The following is a 21,860-nucleotide window of genomic DNA, read 5'->3' as shown; positions in this document are numbered from 1 at the left end:
GGCTATAAATTATGTGCATTGTTGTTTTTGATGAATAAATACAATCATGTAACACTGAAAAACCTTATCTTAAAATGGTCTAAACTTGAGGACAACAATGTTTTCTTCCATTTTTTTGTATTATATTGATAACTTCTACAGTAAAACTCACCTAGTTCAGCATGCAGAGCAAAACTTTTTGACTGAAACCTTCATTATTACAACCAATCATCTTTTTTTAACAACCATCAAGAATCTGAGATGTCCTACACCAAGGGATGAAATCTAAACGTCACTGATTGACGGGAGTGGTAAAATTCTTCCAGCTGAAATCCAGGTTTTCACCGATCCAAAGGATTTTTCCCTCATTTTATTTTCTTCAGTGTTCTTCCCAATAATTCATTTTTCAATGCCATTTTATGAGCATCCACAGTTGAATTTGATGTCTGGATCATTCACATGCTCATACTTACAATTCACACATTGCGTATGGAACCACTTATCACAGTAGTCACATTGTACCTGTTAACAAACAACAATGAAAATATAAAAACATGCAGAGAAAAGTTTATAAATGTTGGCATAAATAAAGATGTCAATAACAGTAGCATTGAAACTGATGAATGCTCCCTAAAAAACAACACTTTATTGGACACAAAATTTATTCAAAGGGTAATAACTCTGTAATTAAGAAGTTGTAGGCCCTGAATTTGGAATACTGCACATTCTCTTAGTACAACCAATGTATAAACCAAGGTTTGATATCTTCTAAATTATGCAAAAGAGAGTTATGGTTCTTGTATTCTGCACTTCTCCTTATCATGATCTGTCTACATAAGCAGTTTCATGTTGGTACCTCTTATGTTTTGTGTTATGCTATGGATGGACAAACTGACCAATGGGCAAACAAACCTACAGATGGACAGAAGAATCAGCAACAATCGAGCATAATAAATAAGAAAAATCAGTAAATTTTTATTTCTCTGATAAAGGATACCTACTGACTCTTTATACTGGTCCTCAATAACATTCCATCAAAGATACTTGAGGCCAAAAAGTAAGGTTTGAATCAAAGACTAAATTGATATTTCAAGACACTTTGTTTAAATTTTACCATAAATTTTAAACAGATCAAGAAAAACTCTGATTTTATCATTAGATATCATTTTATAGACAGAAATCTTTTAATGTAAAGGGAGACAACTTCAAAGAAATAATTTACCCAGGCCACTGTTTTATCGCTCGGTCTTTTACAGTCATCTGCATCACATGTTTCCACTTCATACCACTCCACTCCCTCCTCCAAATTATCCTCCAGCTCTTCCTCCTCTGGGTCACTGCTCTCACTGCTGTGGCCCCGTCTTCTCCGGCCACGCCCAGGTGTTGGCTTAGCCTTCTTACCTCGGCCACGCCCAGATGTGGCTGCCACAGGGGCTGGAGGTGCTAAAGGTTATTAAAGTTACTATATTTGTTTTTGACTATGTTTAACCAATGATTTTAATATTCCTTAATTGTGGAATTTCTGTTTCTATTGTACTTTTTTATGTGTCAAGTGTCTAAATTGAGATTAGTATCATTTTTATGAGTTAACAGTTAATATGAACAGTATTATCAATGATTGCAGTAAAATGTTTACCTTTCCTTTTCCGAGCTGCAGATTTAGGGGGTGGTGGCGGTGGAATTAAGGGCTTCCTCTGCTGAGTTTTCTTTTTCATTGTTTTCTTTTGTCGTTTTTTCCCTGAAAACAATATAACAGTAAAATTAGGGAAACATAGTGAATAAAAGCAGGCAAGAGAATAGGAAATGAGAAATAAATTTACCAGCAATTAAAAAGCAATAGAACTATATTAAAAAGTACATGTATATACATTAATAGACATGCAGGGACATTTGCCTTGTAACAATAAACAAACATATATTCATCCTGTCATTAACACAGAAATGATGCTGGTTAATCATGCAGCTTGTTAATATAATCAATAATTTCTCCACAATCAGTAATCAATCATAGTTGTTTGTGTGTATAAAGATCAGCCCCTCCCTCCTTCCCTTGTCACTTTAAACCAATTAAACACTATGACTGATGTAAGTAATGTGTATATGTATACATATCTTCTTAGAAAAAAAATCATTTTGGGGTTGTAAACCATCTCAATTCATTAACATTTATTTCACTACATAAAAATAAATAGTATGAGCAGAAGTTTGGAGAAGATTTTCCTACTGTTATTACTTCCCCTGTAAATGTTATTGATGCTTTTTTTCCAATTTACACAAGATTTGTTTCATGATTATCATAGATGATAATTTTTTACATAATTTTTTTTTCATTTTTTGAAGAAAATTCAATCTTGCCCATTCCACTTGAAACCTTTCAAGAGATGGACCAACGATCAATGTCAAAAAACATCCTAACTGGCTTAGGTAATTGGTGCAGACAGGAAAGTTTACACATACATCATACACTTATCTGAAATTCATTTTTTACTTGACACTAAACAAATTCCCTAAACAATTTAAAGCAATATCACAATGGCCAGTGTGCCTTTGTACAGGTGATCTAAAAAAAAAAAACAAATACAAAAACGTGTCATTTTCTTTTTTGTTGCAAATATCTATGTGATATTTATGTGATAAGCACGTGTCAAAATGATCTACAAACAACATGCTTTCATCATCCTCATCAACAGAATCCAAAAATATTGCTGGTCTCTCTGTAAATGTAAAACTGAAGTCTAATGTTGCTGTAAGCATGTATAACAGTCAGTGACATTTATATAAGTGCACTTAACTACTCTTCATAACTTTAAAATGAAAACAGGCACCAGGTAATATCATATAATTATAATTCAAAGTCCAATTCTAAAAACATTTTAATTTTCAATGGTACAAAATATCAGATCAAGAGAATTTAAATACATTCACTAGGATTGATTTGCCATTATTTTAAGTCTATCATCTTGAATATCATTAACATTCTTTTTGGAGGGAAAGGTCCAGTGATGTTTCAATGAATTTTCTTCATAGACATTTTTCCTCCATAAATTTATTTCCTTCATTAAACATAGAGAAAGGTCATTACGGCTAACGTAACTGATAATATAGCTCTGCTGCACAAAATATGATGTAACTGCATTAAAGACTAGCTTCATTAGCTAGCTGCAATAAGCCGAGGGGGCCAAAACTATGCATCTGAGTGAATGTTAGGAAGTGGGCTAAATAAGGCCAAAACAAGGCATCTGACTGAATGTAACAAAGTGGGCTAAATAAGGCCAAAACAAGGCATCTGACTTAATATTACAAAGTGGGCTAAATAAGGCCAAAACAAGGCATCTGACTGAATGTTACAAAGTAGGCTAAATAAGGCCAAAACAATGCATCTGACTTAATGTTACAAGTGGGCTACATAAGGCCAAAACGATGCATCGACTTTATGTTTGGAGGTGGGCTAAATAAGGCCAAAACAGTGCATCTGGCTGAATGTTACAAAGTGGGCTAAATAAGGCCAAAACAATCTGTCTGACTGAATGTGGGGAAGTAGGCTAAACTTCTTAATATTTAAATAGGTTTATTACCAAATTTTAAAAATATTGTTCAATAAAATGGCAATTCTGATAGAATTACAATACAACTAGTACCTTGTTCTAATGATTGAAATAGAAGGCTGACATAATGAAATACATTTACAACACCAATTGAAAAGACAATGAAATTTATGTAGAAACATGCAATTTAAAATGTTCCCAAGGAACAGAGTACAAGAGTTAGAACAGCAAAACAAAAAAGCACTTGTTAAATAATGGAAAACTATGTAATGTTAGAAAAGGAAAATAAATGAAATGAAATGAAATGAGGTGAAATGAAATGATATTTATTATCCTTCATTTTTGCTGTGAAGAAATCAATTAAGCATCAAAGACAACAGAAGACTTTGCAGCAGCCAATGAAAAAGCAAAATGTTATAAATCTGTACAGGACTGGATGCAGACAGGTACAATATGTACTAGCTACATATAACATCTCAATATTACATTACTTAGTCACTCACAATGAAATAGTAATGAATTATCAATATCAGTTACACCAAAATTCTGACAAGCAAGGTTAACTATTCAATTATCAGTCACAATAAAGAATGAATTGGAAGTCTTATTTGAACATTTACACACCGCTATCAGTGGCTTCCTCGACAAATGATCTATTCCAAACTAATAATTAAACACTAAACAATTTCCCTCATAACTGAACAGAATTGTATATGAAGTACATTTTGAAGTCTGACTTAATCTTTTTCCTTTACTGAAAGAATTTCAGAAGATTGACAATCTATAAAACTTTGAACAACATTTCTAAACAAGTTCATTACATATGAATTTCTTCCTCTGACAAATTAAAGTAGCCACTCCAAATTTTTTGGGGGAAGAACGTTTCCTGTGTTGTTACTCTTGATTAAGAGTAAACAGGAGTTCTACTCTACCTGCACAACATGGTGAGTTTTCAATTATGACAACTGAAGCATATCCTACAGTCAATCTGTGCTTCTGAGATAATTTCTGTTTTCATTTTAATATTCTATAAGCTTTATTAAAGAACTTCTTATCTGACCTAAAAACTCAATTACTATAGAGCAAAGAAACCCTTATTATGTCATTCAGTTGAGTTCTGACACAAAACAAAGCTTGTCTTCAATGAGTCATACTCACTGCTGTGCTTGTCTTCCAGTCATAATCAATAATGAGCTTGTTTTTAATTGCTGACATACATCCAGTTTTAGTTTGTATGTAACTTGAAACTTAATCCATTACAAAAATATGAGCCAATACATCACAATATCTTTTTGCCCTTTACTAAGCCCTGACTAAGCTCCCAATGAGCTCACAGTTGATAGTCTGGACCTACCTGTGGTTGGTCTCGTGCCTATCTTTCCTATCTTGTGGATGATGGCTTTAAGGCGTGTATTGGTTTCATCTGAGCGGAGGCAAAACAGAGATATAGTGTCTAACAGAACAGGAGTGTACAACTTCAAAATTTAGAATACATAATGTGCAGGATCATTCTGTAAAATTCTACACGTCTGATCCTTTTTTTGTGTTATTTACATAAAATATTCACTACTTTCTATAGATTCTGTAAGTCTGTGGTGATAAGGCCACTGCAATTCATTGTACACTCCTGACAAAGAGAACTAATCACATTTCAAATTTCTTATGAAACAGATAAGCAGTTCATGATTTCTAACAGTGATAAAATAAAGCAAGTTTAAGACCCTTCAATAAAGAAAAAGAAAAAAAAAACAATATCACCAAAAATTGCTACATGAAGTAAAGTTCAATGGTGGATGTTGATTTGAATCTCTATCAAAATGAGTCATGAATGATGAAGTCAAAAGGATTGATGGTGCAGATACAGTGATAAAGACTTTGAGAAAGTAGACAAAAGCTCATAGATATAAAAATTTGGCTCAATCACAGTTGAACTACAATTTCAAACAATGTGAATGATGACTGTGACAGCAGTCCTGTTACAAATAATACATTAAGAAATATGGTATCTTTCATCAGAGATTGGCCAACATACAAGACATCTTTTGGCAACACTTGTAAATGTTAGAGTTAGTGAATAAAGTTTCCAAATCCTAGTTGCTGCTTATATGTGTAATACATCTTGTACGTGTGTTCCTGGTAATAATTGTACGGTAAGTATTAACTGTTACGGGAAGAAAACTACATGTATTCTTATTAAAATTTTATGAATATCCAGATTATACATATCTAACATGCTTACCCTGAATTCAGCAGCTCATCATAATGAAATTAAAACTGGTGAAAAATCTTTTCCAGGGCAGAGACCAAGCTCTGGATTAGAGACATATTTCTAAAGTCTTGTGCAGAGTTTTTTCTTCTAAGAGGGGGAGGGGAGGGGGTTCATGAGTAGGCAAATCAATTAAAATATAAACCCTAGAATTACACCAAAATATGAAGAACTGTGATGGCTTTTTATCAATATTTCACTAAAATTCAATGTTTAAGTCATGAACATCTGTTGATATGAAAATGAAATGACAGTGATAAGGAGTAGGAACTTTCCTATTTAGGTTTAGGTGATCTCTACAACTGATGTCAGAATAAGAACAAAAATTAGGAAAACAATATAAAACACAAATTTTTTATTTATTTGTTAATACATAGCAGATATTGAAGTTATTGATATGATAAAGAAATGTAATATAAATATACATGTAAGTAGTTGTTTAAAAATATTATATCCATATTTTAAATGGCATTTCTCAGAAATGAAGAAGGACACATACATCTGAAATGATCTTCGAGATCAGATATAAAGAGAGTCAAGCAACTATAAAACAAAGAAGTCTACTTAATTAAAAAGAAATAGAAAAATCAACAAAAACAATAGTGTGTATGCAAATGAATTTGATATAAAAAGAGAAGGTCAGATTAAAATGGGCCTACAGTGTCCTGTATTTATCAAATACCAATTATCAATCTGGTACTTTGAATTTCAAATCAAACACATCACAAACATGATAACTATAATCTTTATTTCAATGTTTTTTTTTTTTTTTTTAATTTTTAATTTTTTATCATTACTTTCGGGTCAATCTAATTTATCCTCCTCTGCCTTCATATTTTGAACACATCTGATCACTATGATCCCATGTGTGTTTTAGATTTAGGTTTTTAAACTTCATTTTTAGGCAATTTGTGTTTTGTTTGACAATTTGTTTAACAGATTTACAAAAACAAAAAGCTGTCTAATGGCATAAGACGGCTTGTGGGTTTAAATTGTGATAACAATACTCATCAGTGCAGTATAATGTACCTAATCTTTATCAGTAGTAGATCTTCATGTTTAGTAGGAATCAATGGACAAACTTTGTTTCCTTACAGTATATAAACCCTTACTAAAACAATGTATGAGCCTTACCTTCTGGTTGACAATCCAAGTTAATTAAATGGATTTTTTCACCGCAATTATATGTATACTCCATTGTTTTATTTGAGGCAAAAAAACAAGATTGGAAAAGAATATTGCCCAAATATTTCAATTCATTTTCTAAATTCAAATGCTAAAATTTTTAATTACTTCGTAACAGAAAAAAATAAAATGTATCCATCCAGCAAATCTACAGGTTTAAAATTCAGAAACACAATGAAAGATAAATAGTAAGTGCAAGTAAGTGGTAATTATTTGTTTGAGAACCTTAAAAGGTAGTGTTAGAAACTTCATTACAGAACAGGAAAAGAGTGTAATCTAGCCAGGTATTTCTATTGGGATAAGTAACAGTCTTACCATCACTGCTTTCCTCGCTGGCGAATAGGTATGGGTCTCTGTGGCTCTCAGCTTTGTCTTCGTTCATCATGGAGTCATGACTGCTTCCTCCATTTAGTGATGGCAGGTCGTCATTATCATTGAAGTCCGAACTATAATACGCATTACATGTATATTTAGCAGGTATATATAACACCTAGATAGCTATAAAGGATGGACTAAATTTAACAGCAGGCACATGAAGTATTACAAAAGATTGATCATTGTGACAGGCAGACAAATGATATAAACATCACTCTGTATTTCTGATAATTATATTGTTATATGTACTTGAAATATAAATCAATTTTTATATAAAGATGCAATCATCATTTCAACCAAGTCACACATGACAATTAACCATTGGCAATTACATTTGAACAGGATATTATTTATTTATTTGTCTGGAAATCAGAAAAAATAACACAAACATATATACTGATAAGTAAATTACTTTCACATCTACATACCTTTTACTGTTTCTTTTTAACATCTTCCGACTCTGTCTTCCTCGTCGTGATGGCATGGCAAGTTTCATTCTTTTTGTTTTTGCTCCTTTTTTAGGAGCTCTACTCTTTCTTTTTACAGGAACAGGACTTGGCAGTTGTTCTATTTCCTTAGGTTCTTCTTCCTCGTCTTCTTCTTCACTGCTGTCTTTTTGGTTTTCATTGTCCTCTTTCATTTCAGTATCACTTTCATTGTCATTCTCACTATCACTTTTGAACTTATCATCCTCATCTTCATTATTTGATGCATCGTCGTCCGAATTATCACCAGAGTTCGAATCAGACTGTTCACTATCATCACTATCATTGTCTACTTTATGCAAAGATTGGCTAGATTGTTCTGAAACATTATCATTTTCATTGTCATTTTCATCGCTCTCATCCTTATCACTATTCGGCTCAGACATAATAATTGTAGAATTTTCGTGACGGTTTTGAGATATATTAAAACTTGGCGTATCAGTGTCTGCTGCATGGTCCGCTGTATGTGAATTTGGAGATTTTGATGAAGATCTGACTGATGAAGATGAACTTGATGATGATGATGATGAACCAGATGAAGCTGATGATGAAGATGATGAAGATGACGATGAGGAACATGAATCATTGTCCTGAGATACATTTTCGATAGTTTTAATGCGAGTTGCTGAAGTTTTGTCTGAATCACTTTCAGTTTTTGAATTTGAATTATTTCTAGACCATCTTTCTTTGAATGTTTCGATATCTACAGCATTGTCCCGCGCACAAATTCGTTTCCGTTTTTCCGTGTCGCTTAATGTGCTGTTTTCCTTTTCTTGCTTGACTCCATTGTTAACTATGTTTTCATTACTTCTGTAAACTTTTTCAAACTGTAAAATAAAAGTTTTTTGTTATTTTTTATTTTCAGCATTTACATCCCCACTCACTTTTTAATGAAAGATTTGCCTCTTTCCCCTACCTTTTTCCCCTTACCTCTTGACTTGAAGCATCTAGGGATCTAATTTAAACACTCAATGGATATGTTAAATATGACACTTACAGGATAATTCAGCATTTTTGAGAATTTACTCTGTCTCCTTACATTAACCTTGATTTAGATGAAGTGTCTTCATTTTAAATTCAAACTGGAACCAATGAAAATCTTGAGCTTTTCTAAAACTTTTTTGAAAAGAATATGTTGCATTGCTGTCACAAATAAAGCACACTATGTAATGTTCACATTTTAAATCAAAGTTGTAAGAAACAATTACTAAAAGGTTGTATAATAAATAAGTTTTAGAGGACTATATATTTTGCTATTTTCATGAATTGAATACATAATCACAAAAATGTGTAGTTTGAAAATGAAATTAAGAGGTAATACTATTATCTGTGAAAAAATATCCTTTTTGTTTCTTCAATATTTAGGTAAACCAACCAAAATATGAACCATCGAACAAAAAAAAACTTTACAATATAATCAAGATAATTTTCAAGCCCGAAAAAATGGACTTAATGGCAAATAATAATATATTTTGATGTGTAAAAAATTACCAATAAGCAAATGGTCGAAATGATCAATCCAGATACACCAGCTTTATGAAAAGTGAGAAAAATTTCAACTGTGGTAAAAAAAGAAAGAAATCAAAATAATTTCACAGGAAGAGTTTGACAGCAAGCTTTAGCAAAAGTTGATTACTGTTGATCAGAAGCTTAGAATTTGAAGTAATCCACTCAAAAATTAGTTCATTTGAAAAAATAAAAGACTGGTAGCCTTACTATAAACTGGAATTCAGAGTGAGGCTGCCTTGAATGTTGGCCAGGTGCCAATTTGTAGCCATTTGTGTGACCAAATGTTATCTTGTCCCCTTCCTCAAGTTCACATGAGCTCTGCATCTGAAGTCAGAAGAAATTCATGATAATATACATTATATAAGTAACCTGTATAGTTTTGTATAGTTCAGCTAATGACCCAGAAAATTTCTGCTTACTGACTCACTGAAACTTCCGCCATATTCAATTGTCTCTGAGAATTCAGGGCTCTCGATCTGCCAGATTTGGGGCCAAATTCCAATGCAAAATAGTATCTTTTTCCCAATTTAGACCCCCAAGTTTTCCCAATTCTAAGGAAAACGCCGCTATTTTCCCCAATTCTAAGGGCCCCGGGCCCCGGGCCCCAGTCCCTAAATGGGGTGTGAGAGCCCTGGAATAAACTCAGTTTTGGTCACTGGTAAAGCATGTTTCATTCTCATAATGACAGAAATGAACAACATAAATCAATTAAGATGATATTTTGGTTATAAATTAATGACCTATTAATATGCTGTTTGTATTTACATAGGAAATTCTAGTCTGAAAAGTGATGATAACCAATCAGAAACAAATATGGTCAGCAGAGAAGGTTAGAGTAAAGGTACCATTTTTCAACCAATCAAATGTGAGCAAGAAACTGCAGGAAAAGCAATAAGTTGGAACTCTTTATTAAAATTATTTGATCATGTATTTTTAAGGAAACAATGTACAGCTCTTGTGTAAGCAAATAATGTTTCAGTTTATCAAAACAAGGCCACAAGGAGGGTTTTAGTTATTAAACAATGACTGTTGTTCTAAGAACAAGCAATGACTTTTTTTTATATCTTTTTATTTTTTCAAGCATTTTTTACAAATTATATTACAATGTCCTGGGACGCACACATATCATCATCCTCACTCGCAACCGTCTTCGTCTTCATCATCATCATCATCCTCATCATCATCATCATCATCATCATCATCATCATCATCATCACACATACAGATCCTCACAACACATCCACTCAACCGTCTTCGTCTTCATCATCATCATCATCCTCATCATAAACATGCACTATCATCATCATCATCATCATCATCATCATCATCATCATCATCATAAACATGCACTATTATCATCATCATCATCATCATCCTCATCATAAACATGCACTATCATCATCATCATCATCATCATCATCATCATCATCATCATCATCATCATCATCATCATCATCATCATCATCATCACATCATCATCATCATTTTCATCATCATAATCATCATCATCATCCTCATCATCTCATCATCATCATCATCATCATCATCATCATAAACATGCACTATCATCATCATCATCATCCTCATCATCATTACCATCATCATCATCATCATCATCATCATCATCATCCTCATCATAAACATGCACTATCCTCCTCCTCCTCCTCCTCCTCCTCATCATCATCATCCTCATCATCATCATCATCATCATCATCATCATCATCATCATCATCATCATCATCATCACCATCATCCTAATCATAAACATGCACTATCATCATCATCATCATCATCATCATCATCATCATCATCATCATCATCATCATCATCACCATCATCATCATCATAAACATGCACTATCATCATCATCATCATCATCATCATCATCATCATCATCATCATCATCACCATCATCATCATCATAAACATGCACTATCATCATCCTCATCCTCATCCTCATCATCATCATCATCATCAACAACAAATCATTCAACATCATTTTCATCATGAGCCATCATCCTCATCATAATCATCATCATTTTCAGGGGCCATCATCCTCGATGTCACAAACATCTTTAGGAATTTTCATCACCTCCATCATTGATAGTGCTCTTTACTTCTTCATCTCCACGGTTATTTGGTATTAACACCATATCACTCTCATCCTCAAGAAACAAAAACACTATCCTTGTCATTCATAAACTCACCCAGCTTCACATTCATCCTTATTTACAGTTAATACCGTCATTGTCATCATCTCATCACTAGCAAACATAATCATGCAGTATCCTCTTCATATTGAGATAACTATTGACATCTATATACAATAATAGATCCTCATTCTCACACACACACATACACATCCTTGCATACAGAGATAGAGAGCAAGAAGAGAGAGAGAGTAGGAGAGAGAGAGAGGAGGGGTGGGGGGGGGGGGAGGGTTGAGAGATTTGTTGTGCCATGTCAACCAAAAATCAGGATGTTGCAGTGTATTTCTATTTAAGAAATATACAAAAACCCAAGTTCACATTTCTGTTAGGAGTTGGGTGTTGTCTGTAATAGTTTATCCCATTTTTTCCAACTATTGTGAAATTTTACCATATTTTCAATTCCTTTGTCCATGTAGGTATATTTTTGAATGTTGTAGTTATCTATAATGATAGATTTTAAAGCTTGTACTGATAAAGTTTGTTGTAAACACCTTGTTCTGTAGATATATTGTTTCATAACAAGCAATACAAGATTATCAGTTTTGTAATATATATTTTTATTATTTCTAAAGCCAAATATGAAAGTTTCTTTATTGAAAGTAAAAGGAATGAATCAAGCAAAAATTCAAAGTTCTGAAAAAATGATTGTACTTCTTTGCACTCCCATAGCAGATGTACTATTGTTTCTGATTCTGTTTTACAGAAAAAGCAGTGTGGACTATAAGTTAAACCAATTTTAAATAAATATGAATTTGTGGTCAATATGTGTTGATTTATTCTATATTGAAGCCACTGAAGCAATGGCTTGATGGATGGGTATTGTTACACCAGTTAACCAGATGAAGTTGGAATTGGCAAGACTCAATGCCCAGACATACATGATTTGTGCATGTGAAGATATGATGATTTAAGACAATTTTGACACAAACTGTATTCATCCTGTAAAAAGCTCACAACATACCAGTACTGAATCAAAGTCAGTGGGTTACCTTATCAAAGGACAATAAGATAAAACCAGTCTGCAATTCTACTGAACAGAAAGATATGGGTGAGTTTATCACAGACATGGCCTTACTGTCAGATAAATACTGTAATTGGAATTCATTACTATTTTGTGTATAAAGCACAATTCCAATTTTTGCACTTTGAGATGTATATGTAAAGCACCTTACCTTGATGTCGTTAATGAAGGTTCCATTAAGACCCTTGTCATGTAGGACAAACTTGATGAGTCCATCCTCATCACGGATTCCATGGATCTCCGAGTGATGGCGTGATATGAAGTTCGGCAGTGTGGCCGAGTCGAGATAATAGTGATTACTTGCTGCACGGCCAAACTTTGTCACACCAACATGAAGTCTGCAGAGAAAATGATAGAGCAATACTAAAATGTGTTAGTAAAATTTGGGTTTCTCATATATATACATTCCATGTTAGTGTTTTTGTTGAATAAATAGCTATACGCTGTGGGACTATATCGAAGATCACATTCAAATTATCTTTTAAGTTGATCCTGATACGTATAACAAATGAATCGTACCTTTGTAATTATTGTTCATGTATCTCTCAAATGAAGACATACTGAACAAAACAAATTAGTAATGGAACAAGTGATCTAAGGGAGACAATCCTTCTTTATTATACCTACATGGAACTTGAAACTGGATCTTCAGGTTTACAAATTTATGAAGAATAGCTCTGATATTATTGCTCAATAAAGACAATCAGAGCCAACATTGTTTATAGAATTCCTGACAAGATCAAACACTGAATCCATGAAAGTACATCATTTTAAAGGAGTGATTAGCATAGTACAGTACATGCATGTATGTGTATCTCCCATCTGACCTTTGACATTGAAATTATGGCAAGAATACATCATGTGTATATATAACTTATTTTTACATGCATTATTAATTGGTATTTTTATGACTTAAACCTTCAACTGGATTTTCACTTACACAATTTAGTTTAAGATGAAATTGTGTTTCATGTAAACTTTAAGTGATGATATTGACTTCTGAAACTGATATCTTGACAGAAATTCAAATTATTTAACCTAACTGAGATTGACCCAGATCTAAAGATCACATTGAAATAATTTTGCATGAACAGTAACGTCAGAAGTTTTATCAAAGGTAGCCAAGCTTTGTCAGACTTCATACTGAGGTTGAAGTTAAAACTCACTCGTTCAAAAAAGAAATGTCTTTTTTTAAAGTGTAAAATCAATCATAAGTGACTGGTTTATTTTAATGAAACAGCTTTATCATGATAATTTTTAACTGCCTAAAAATACTTCCTATTCTAAGCATTAAGGAAGTTACATAACGATGATAACATGTATTTATACTGCTTGTTGTTATCAGTTTTAAATACAATCCTGCCAAAGAAACCAGTTAAAATAATTCACCTCTACAATACAGGAATACAGATTTAGATCTGCACATCAGCAATATTATTGATCGGCTGGCCCCACAATGTAAATACGTAGTTAATTCTCGTTTACCCAGAACAGAAAATACCAGCTATGTCGCTGTACCATAACCTGTAAAAAATCAATAGTACCTATGGAAGATCCTGTACAGGTTTGGCTCTATGCTATATTGGCCAAAGAGCTCTGTGCTGATGAATTACATGTCTCCAGTGAACACATATTAATCTCCACAGTGTTGAAGGTGGCAGATATTGTTACATCACTGTCTCACTGTGTACTAACATGTTGGTGTTACCTTGGTACATCTGGACTTGGTACTATGCATCAACAGTTTCCAGTAAAACCATTTCTATATAGGTCATCTGGCACGCTGATTTATCACCAATAATTCAGGTTGATTATGCTGGAGATACCAGCCAAGGAAACTTTAGATACCCTAACAATAGGACTATAAAACAAGTCTAGTACACTGTATTTCATTACTGTTAGAAGTAAAATCAGCTGGAGTTCATGCAGACATGCAATTAAAGCCATCACACAATGCCTACTACAGTATAAACCCAGAGTCTAGACATTAGACGGGCAGTTTCAGGAAAGGTCACATCCTATAATTAGATAACAGATCTAGAAAAGTAATCATAAGAGGACCTTGGTGCCCACCATCTCATCTTTCTGTTTTCTGTCTTATTCTTTGCTCTCTTGTCGGACTTTAGTTTCCAATAAGTTAAAAATTGATCATGAACAATTAGGAACTTCAGGGAGCCTGAATATGAAATCTCAGTTTGTCCAATAGAAATAGACAAATGTTAGTAAGACTTCAATAGTTTGTAAAACAGTAATACTAATAGAGATCTGTTCTGGTTTATGAACGACTGCCCAGACATCTGCTCAGATATATGAATGAATGCCCAGACATCTGCTCAGATATATCAACAACTGCCCAAACATCAGCTGAGATATATGAACGAATGCCCAGACATCTGCTCAGATATATGAATGAATGCCCAGACATCTGCTCAGATATATCAACAACTGCCCAGACATCAGCTGAGATATATGAACGAATGCCCAGACATCTGCTCTGACATATGAACGATTGCCCAGATATCTGCTCAGGCATATGAACGAATTCCCAGACATCTGCTGAGATATATGAACGATTGCCCAGATATCTGCTCAGGCATATGAACAATTCCCAGACATCTACTGAGATATTTGAACGAATTCTCAGAATCTGCTGAGATATATGAACAAATTCCCAGACACCTGCTCAGATATATGAACGAATTCCCAGATACCTACTCAGATATATGAACGAATGCCCAGACATCTGCTCAGATATATCAACAACTGCCCAGACATCAGCTGAGATATATGAACGAATGCCCAGACATCTGCTCAGATATATGAATGAATGCCCAGACATCTGCTCAGATATATCAACAACTGCCCAGACATCAGCTGAGATATATGAACGAATGCCCAGACATCTGCTCTGACATATGAACGATTGCCCAGATATCTGCTCAGGCATATGAACGAATTCCCAGACATCTGCTGAGATATATGAACGATTGCCCAGACATCTACTCATATATATCAACAACTGCCCAGACATCAGCTGAGATATATGAACGAATGCCCAGACATCTGCTCTGACATATGAACGATTGCCCAGATATCTGCTCACGCATATGAACGAATTCCCAGACATCTGCTGAGATATATGAACGAATGCCCATACATCTGCTCTGACATATGAACGATTGCCCAGATATCTGCTCAGGCATATGAACGAATTCCCAGACATCTGCTGAGATATATGAATGATTGCCCAGATATCTGCTCAGGCATATGAACAATTCCCAGACATCTACTGAGATATTTGAACGAATTCTCAGACATCTGCTGAGATATATGAACAAATTCCCAGACATCTGCTCAGATATATGAACGAATGCCCAGACATCTGCTCAGATATATCAACAACTGCCCAGACATCAGCTGAGATATATGAACGAATGACCAGACGTCTGCTGAGATATATAAATGAATTCCCAGACATCTGCTCATATATATGAACGAATGCTCAAACATCTGCTCTGACATATGAACGAATTCCCAGACATCTGCTCATATATACGAACAATTGCCCAGACATCTGCTCAGATATATGAACAATTGGCCAGACAGACATCTGCTCAGATATATGAACAATTGGCCAGACAGACATGTGCTGAGATATATTAACAATTGCCCAGACATCTGCTCTGGTATATGAACGAATGCCCAGACATCTGCTGAGATATATAAACGAATGCCCAGACATCTGCTCAGATATATGAACGATTGCCCAGACATCTACTCATATATATCAACAACTGCCCAGACATCAGCTGAGATATATGAACGAATGCCCAAACGTCTGCTCCGACATATAAACAAATGCCCAGACATCTGCTCAGATATATGAACGAATGCCCAGACATCTGCTCAGGCATATGAACGAATGCCCAGACATCTGCTGAGATATATAAATGAATTCCCAGACATCTGCTCATATATACGAACAATTGCCCAGACATCTGCTCAGATATATGAACAATTGGCCAGACAGACATCTGCTCAGATATATGAACAATTGGCCAGACAGACATCTGCTCAGATATATGAACAATTGGCCAGACAGACATCTGCTCAGATATATGAACAATTGGCCAGACAGACATCTGCTCAGGTATATGAACAATTGCCCAGACATCTGCTCTGGTATATGAACGAATGCCCAGACATCTGCTGAGATATATAAACGAATGCCCAGACATCTGCTCAGATATATGAACGATTGCCCAGACATCTACTCATATATATCAACAACTGCCCAGACAACAGCTGAGATATATGAACGAATGCCCAAACAGCTGCTCAGGCATATGAACGAATGCCCAGACATCTGCTCAGGCATATGAACCAATGCCCAGACATCTGCTCTGGTATATGAACGAATTTCCCAGACATCTACTCATATATATGAACAAATTCCGTGACATCTGCTGAGATATATGAACAATGCCCAGACATCTGCTGAGATATATGAACAATGCCCAGACATCTGCTGAGATATATGAACAATGCCCAGACATCTGCTGAGATATATGAACAATGCCCAGACATCTGCTGAGATATATGAACAATGCCCAGACATCTGCTGAGATATATGAACAATGCCCATATATATATGAACAAATTCCGTGACATCTGCTGAGATATATGAACAATGCCCAGACATCTGCTGAGATATATGAACAATGCCCAGACATCTGCTGAGATATATGAACAATGCCCAGACATCTGCTGAGATATATGAACAATGCCCAGACATCTGCTGAGATATATGAACAAATTCCGTGACATCTGCTGAGATATATGAACAATGCCCAGACATCTGCTGAGATATATGAACAATGCCCAGACATCTGCTGAGATATATGAACAATGCCCAGACATCTGCTGAGATATATGAACAATGCCCAGACATCTGCTGAGATATATGAACAATGCCCAGACATCTGCTGAGATATATGAACAATGCCCAGACATCTGCTGAGATATATGAACAATGCCCAGACATCTGCTGAGATATATGAACAAATTCCGTGACATCTGCTGAGATATATGAACAATGCCCAGACATCTGCTGAGATATATGAACGAATGCTCTGACATCTGCAAGTGTATATGAATGAACACTTGTTCATCTTCAAGGGTGTATGAACAAATGATCTTGCACTTACTAGTAACTACTTCAGTAAATAACTGAATGTTTGTTCATCAGCTAGAGTATGAACATTTGTGCTGAAGTGTCTACAAGACAGTGCAAGCCATCGGCAGAATTTACTACTTAAGCACAAATGTTCTCATTTTGTGGTCCAGTGATGGCCATTTCCATACAAGAAACTGTTCCAGAACCAAATTATATGTACAATATATATATAATGTTTGATGTCATAGACATTGCTCAGCTTTCTAGAAATTCATTATCGTGGTCTTTATTATAGTTTTGAAGTAGGACAAATTTCTGATACAGGTCTTTGGCAGTGTGCATGTGTAATGGTCCCATGCATGGTCCCTGTCACAATCTACTACAGATGCACTCTGACAAAGACCTGTCACATAAATAAGTGATCAGCATGTACACAGATTGTCCTTGAAATTAATCATCAATGATCACAGAAAATTTCATTCTTCATAAAAACATACTCTGATTCCTTTATAAATAATAACAGGGTTTATGCATGAGGGTATTTCATAAATAAGATCCCTTTTCAACATTTGTAACTGAAGCCCTTTCAACTTCTATGCTTGACTGTTAAGAATGCTGCTGCAGAACAGAACATCTTGCCTAAGAAATGTTTGCCAATATATGAAACAGATATAGTTTGGCATTTATTAACTGATAAAAGACTTTTATTAAAACTCAGAGCTGGGACAGTCAATTACACCTTACAGGAACCCTGATTCCAAACATCAGTACCCAAAATCTTTATATTTTATCAGGTAAAAGTGCGTTAACGCACAATGCACTAAAAATTTTATGTCACATGCATAAATTGTTAACACATTGTCCACATACATGCACTATACAATATCTACTGCACAACTGTGCAATAGGATTGCACATTTGGTGGAGTTGGTAAAAATGGTTGGCTAGTTTTAGAGAAGGGAAATTAAAGGGAAAACTTGTTTGTTTATGACTAAATAGCAATCACAGGTGTATTAAAAATGATCAGTGATTACAAAGTTATTTTAAATTATTTTAACGTTTTTACAATAACACTGGACCCTGCATTAGATATAGGTATTCCATAAATATAGCATTTAAGATTTACCTGAGTATTTTTCGTTTACAAAATTATTGAAAAATGACAGTAATACAGATGTAATGAAAATAAAATTTCCTTTCTTACAATATGAGATTTTAGATGATTCATTACTGAGACATGAGGAGACATCCATGGCATGTGTACATATATAATGTATACATAATGAGTGTCTGTACACTAGAACTGATCATGTGTGGCACCTTGGAAACAACACATTTTAAATTAGGAGTATATAATTATTCAGTCTGAATCTGATAGATCTACATGTGTCCAACCTAGAGATTTATGGCTTAATAAGGAAATAACTTAGTTGTACTCTTACATATTTAGAAAATAATTTATTCCTATCCCACACTTATCTACTAGTCCTTTCCAAATTTTTTGATGATGATGATGATGATGATGATGATGATGATGATGATGATGATGATGATCAATGGATGATGATGATGATGATGATGATGATGATGATGATGATGATGATGATGATGATGATGATGATGATGATGATGATGATGATAGTGCATGTTTATGATGATGATGATGATGATGATGATGATGATGATGATGATGATGATGATGATGATGATGATGATGATGATGATGATGATGATGATGATGATGATGATGATGATGATGATGATGATGATGATGACTGACCATGTTGACAATGATGTTGGTTCGTGGTGTAATGATAGGTTGACTTAATAATGTAATGTGATAGCTTTGTTCTAGATAGCAGTAGCACGATTGTATATTTTCAAGATGACTAATTAATATTACCGTTACTATCATGGTAATTAATTGAATTATCAATGTTTAACAATGATATTTTTTAAAAACAGCCTACTTCAATGCAGGATTTTTCACCAAGCTATTATCAAATGTTATAATGTATATTTATAACATCAGATTATCAGGGATAGTGCAGAATACAAGAATGACACAAATCACCTACTTAGAATGGAAATAGAATTGAAAGCACAAGTTGTTTCATTGAAAGTTTATATCTTAAGTAGATGTTATGTTGTTATTATTTCATATATGATCTAGTTAAATCTCCAAACTATAGTAAGGGAGGTGTTCACTTCTTCACCTCTGTCTCCATACTTTAGTTCCATCCTTGAAATGATCCAAAATTTTATAAACAACATGGCTAGAGGCATTTTTAAGATTGTTCCAGATTAAAACAAAGTGGTATGGTAGCACTTTGGTTACGTAAAAATCAATGACAAAGTTTCTCAAAGCTAATCACAATTAAACTTCTGTTTTGAAGAAATGGGCATCTGTCCTTATTTCCGTAATTAGCAAATAATTGAATTAAAAGGAAATTAATGCTTTAATTGTAACACAGTACACTAAGACTTCTGTGGAAATAATATTGTGATCTTGAGAGCTCTGTATATATATGAGCCTTACAGAATAGTATGAATATGTCTTAAATAAATAATGTGAAAATATAACGATGTGTTACAAACATCACAGAGCAATATATTTGGTTATATAAAAAATGGTATAATATTTCAATTAAAACATTTGCTGGATTAAGCATTCTGATAAATTTAATTCATTTGTGAAATTGCTTTATTTATGCTTAATTTAAACACATAAATGTAAATTTAAAAACAAAAGCTAACACTAGTGACAGCATTAGCTCTCCTTCAAACTTGTAACCAAGCTAAAAAGGCTATAGCAACAGCTTGAAACACAAACTGAATGATCATGATATACCCTGCTCAAGCATAAAGGAAAAAAATGTTTAGAAACACCATCAAAATTCTGTTGTCAAGTATCACAAAATATCTAATGTAGAGTGGAGTTCCATTGTAATTATCTCCCTTTGTCCAAATGTCCGTTTAAATCGTATCGAATACATTAATTTCTAGAGATTTATATATATATGTTCTCGAGCTAGTGTACTACATTGGCATATATTCAGTTTTTGTTGTTATTCTGAATTAATTCTGTTCCTGCTTATGTGCATTGTTTGTTTAAATTACCCATTGTTTGGGGGTGGATAACTTAGATATAAGTATTCATTATAAAAAGGAATACTGAAAACATATATCTAACAGTGAAACACTTTGTTTACATACTGAAGTGAGACATAGCACAGCAACCATTATTACTATTAATGAGGTAGAACTATTTGACAACTTCCTGGAATGCATCTTTAATAAAGAAAATGGTGAAATCACATGGAAATCTAACTTGTATAATCAAGACATTTCTTATCTAGTTCTTTTACTAAATATCAGACCTATAAAAATGAGAACGTTGAACGAAACACATCTTTTTATGCATAATACCATGTCTCAGTGCCATCATCCATCATTAACAACATGATTGACCTACTTCTGCAGCTCAGTCAACAGAACTGTTTGTAATGTTAACACCAATAAGAATTAATAAATAATCATGAAGACTGAATAACTTGTTATCAAAATGTATTTACACATCGAGGTTTACAATAAAATTACATAATATTTCTATTACATGTCGAAGTCGTGTTTGTAAACAATGTCGGTGAGAAGGAACCATGTTTATCGTCTTTTGACAGGTCATGTTGTGAACAATATTAAAGTAAACATTGATCAATTACCCCCGCCGTTTCGGTAATAAGACACTTACTTCATAACATCTCGAACCTTAGGTAATGTAGCTGTATGGCCCACACGCCGGAGTTGATACCAGCACTCTTCTTCTTGCTGCTCAGCGTCCATACCCATGGACATTCGAGATCAACCAACCTTGACCTTCGATCGCAAATCTTCTCCCGCGAAAAACACTGTTAAAATGACAGTATTCTAAAAGATACAGTGTTTTGCTTGTTTTAACATCGACTAACCGAGATATGGGAATGCATACATATTTGAAGAGATTACGTGCTTCATTGCGTGCACAACACAATACACAAGTGCTTTCATTTTTCATTAGCAGTGCAGTTAAAAAAAAGTGACAGGTCTAATTTTTGACAAGATAACGGATA

General features: G+C 34.1%; 1 protein-coding gene across 1 annotated transcript; it reads right to left on the bottom strand.

Annotated features, from left to right (window-relative positions):
• Positions 1–349: 349 nt before the first annotated feature.
• Positions 350–21,606, bottom strand: LOC132548717 (uncharacterized protein C01G6.5-like). The gene is made up of 9 exons (XM_060212595.1): positions 21,503–21,606; positions 12,727–12,913; positions 9,552–9,668; positions 7,779–8,662; positions 7,291–7,421; positions 4,879–4,947; positions 1,616–1,717; positions 1,202–1,422; positions 350–501 (listed from the first exon to the last, which is right to left on the bottom strand). Exons 1-9 carry the CDS (start codon positions 21,604–21,606, stop codon positions 397–399), a joined length of 1,920 nt encoding a protein of 639 aa, XP_060068578.1. The 3' UTR covers positions 350–396.
• Between the last annotated feature and the right edge of the window lie 254 nt (positions 21,607–21,860).

This window comes from Ylistrum balloti, unplaced genomic scaffold (genome assembly GCF_031769215.1).
Source record: "Ylistrum balloti isolate Yb309-2 unplaced genomic scaffold, AGI_CSIRO_Ybal_v1 Utg370024, whole genome shotgun sequence".
Classification (NCBI taxonomy): Eukaryota; Metazoa; Mollusca; class Bivalvia; order Pectinida; family Pectinidae; genus Ylistrum; species Ylistrum balloti.
The sequence above is the reverse complement of the archived record's forward strand: the minus strand, read 5'-3'. Positions and strand labels throughout refer to the sequence as shown.

Coding starts and splice junctions, on each gene's coding strand:
- LOC132548717 (XM_060212595.1), bottom strand. CDS start 21,606: ATGTCCATGGGTATGGACGCTGAGCAGCAAGAAGAAGAGTGCTGGTAT. Junction 7,422..7,778: donor TTAAAAAGAAACAGTAAAAG/GTATGTAGATGT, acceptor TGCGTATTATAG/TTCGGACTTCAATGATAATG. Junction 1,423..1,615: donor TGCAGCTCGGAAAAGGAAAG/GTAAACATTTTA, acceptor AATAACCTTTAG/CACCTCCAGCCCCTGTGGCA.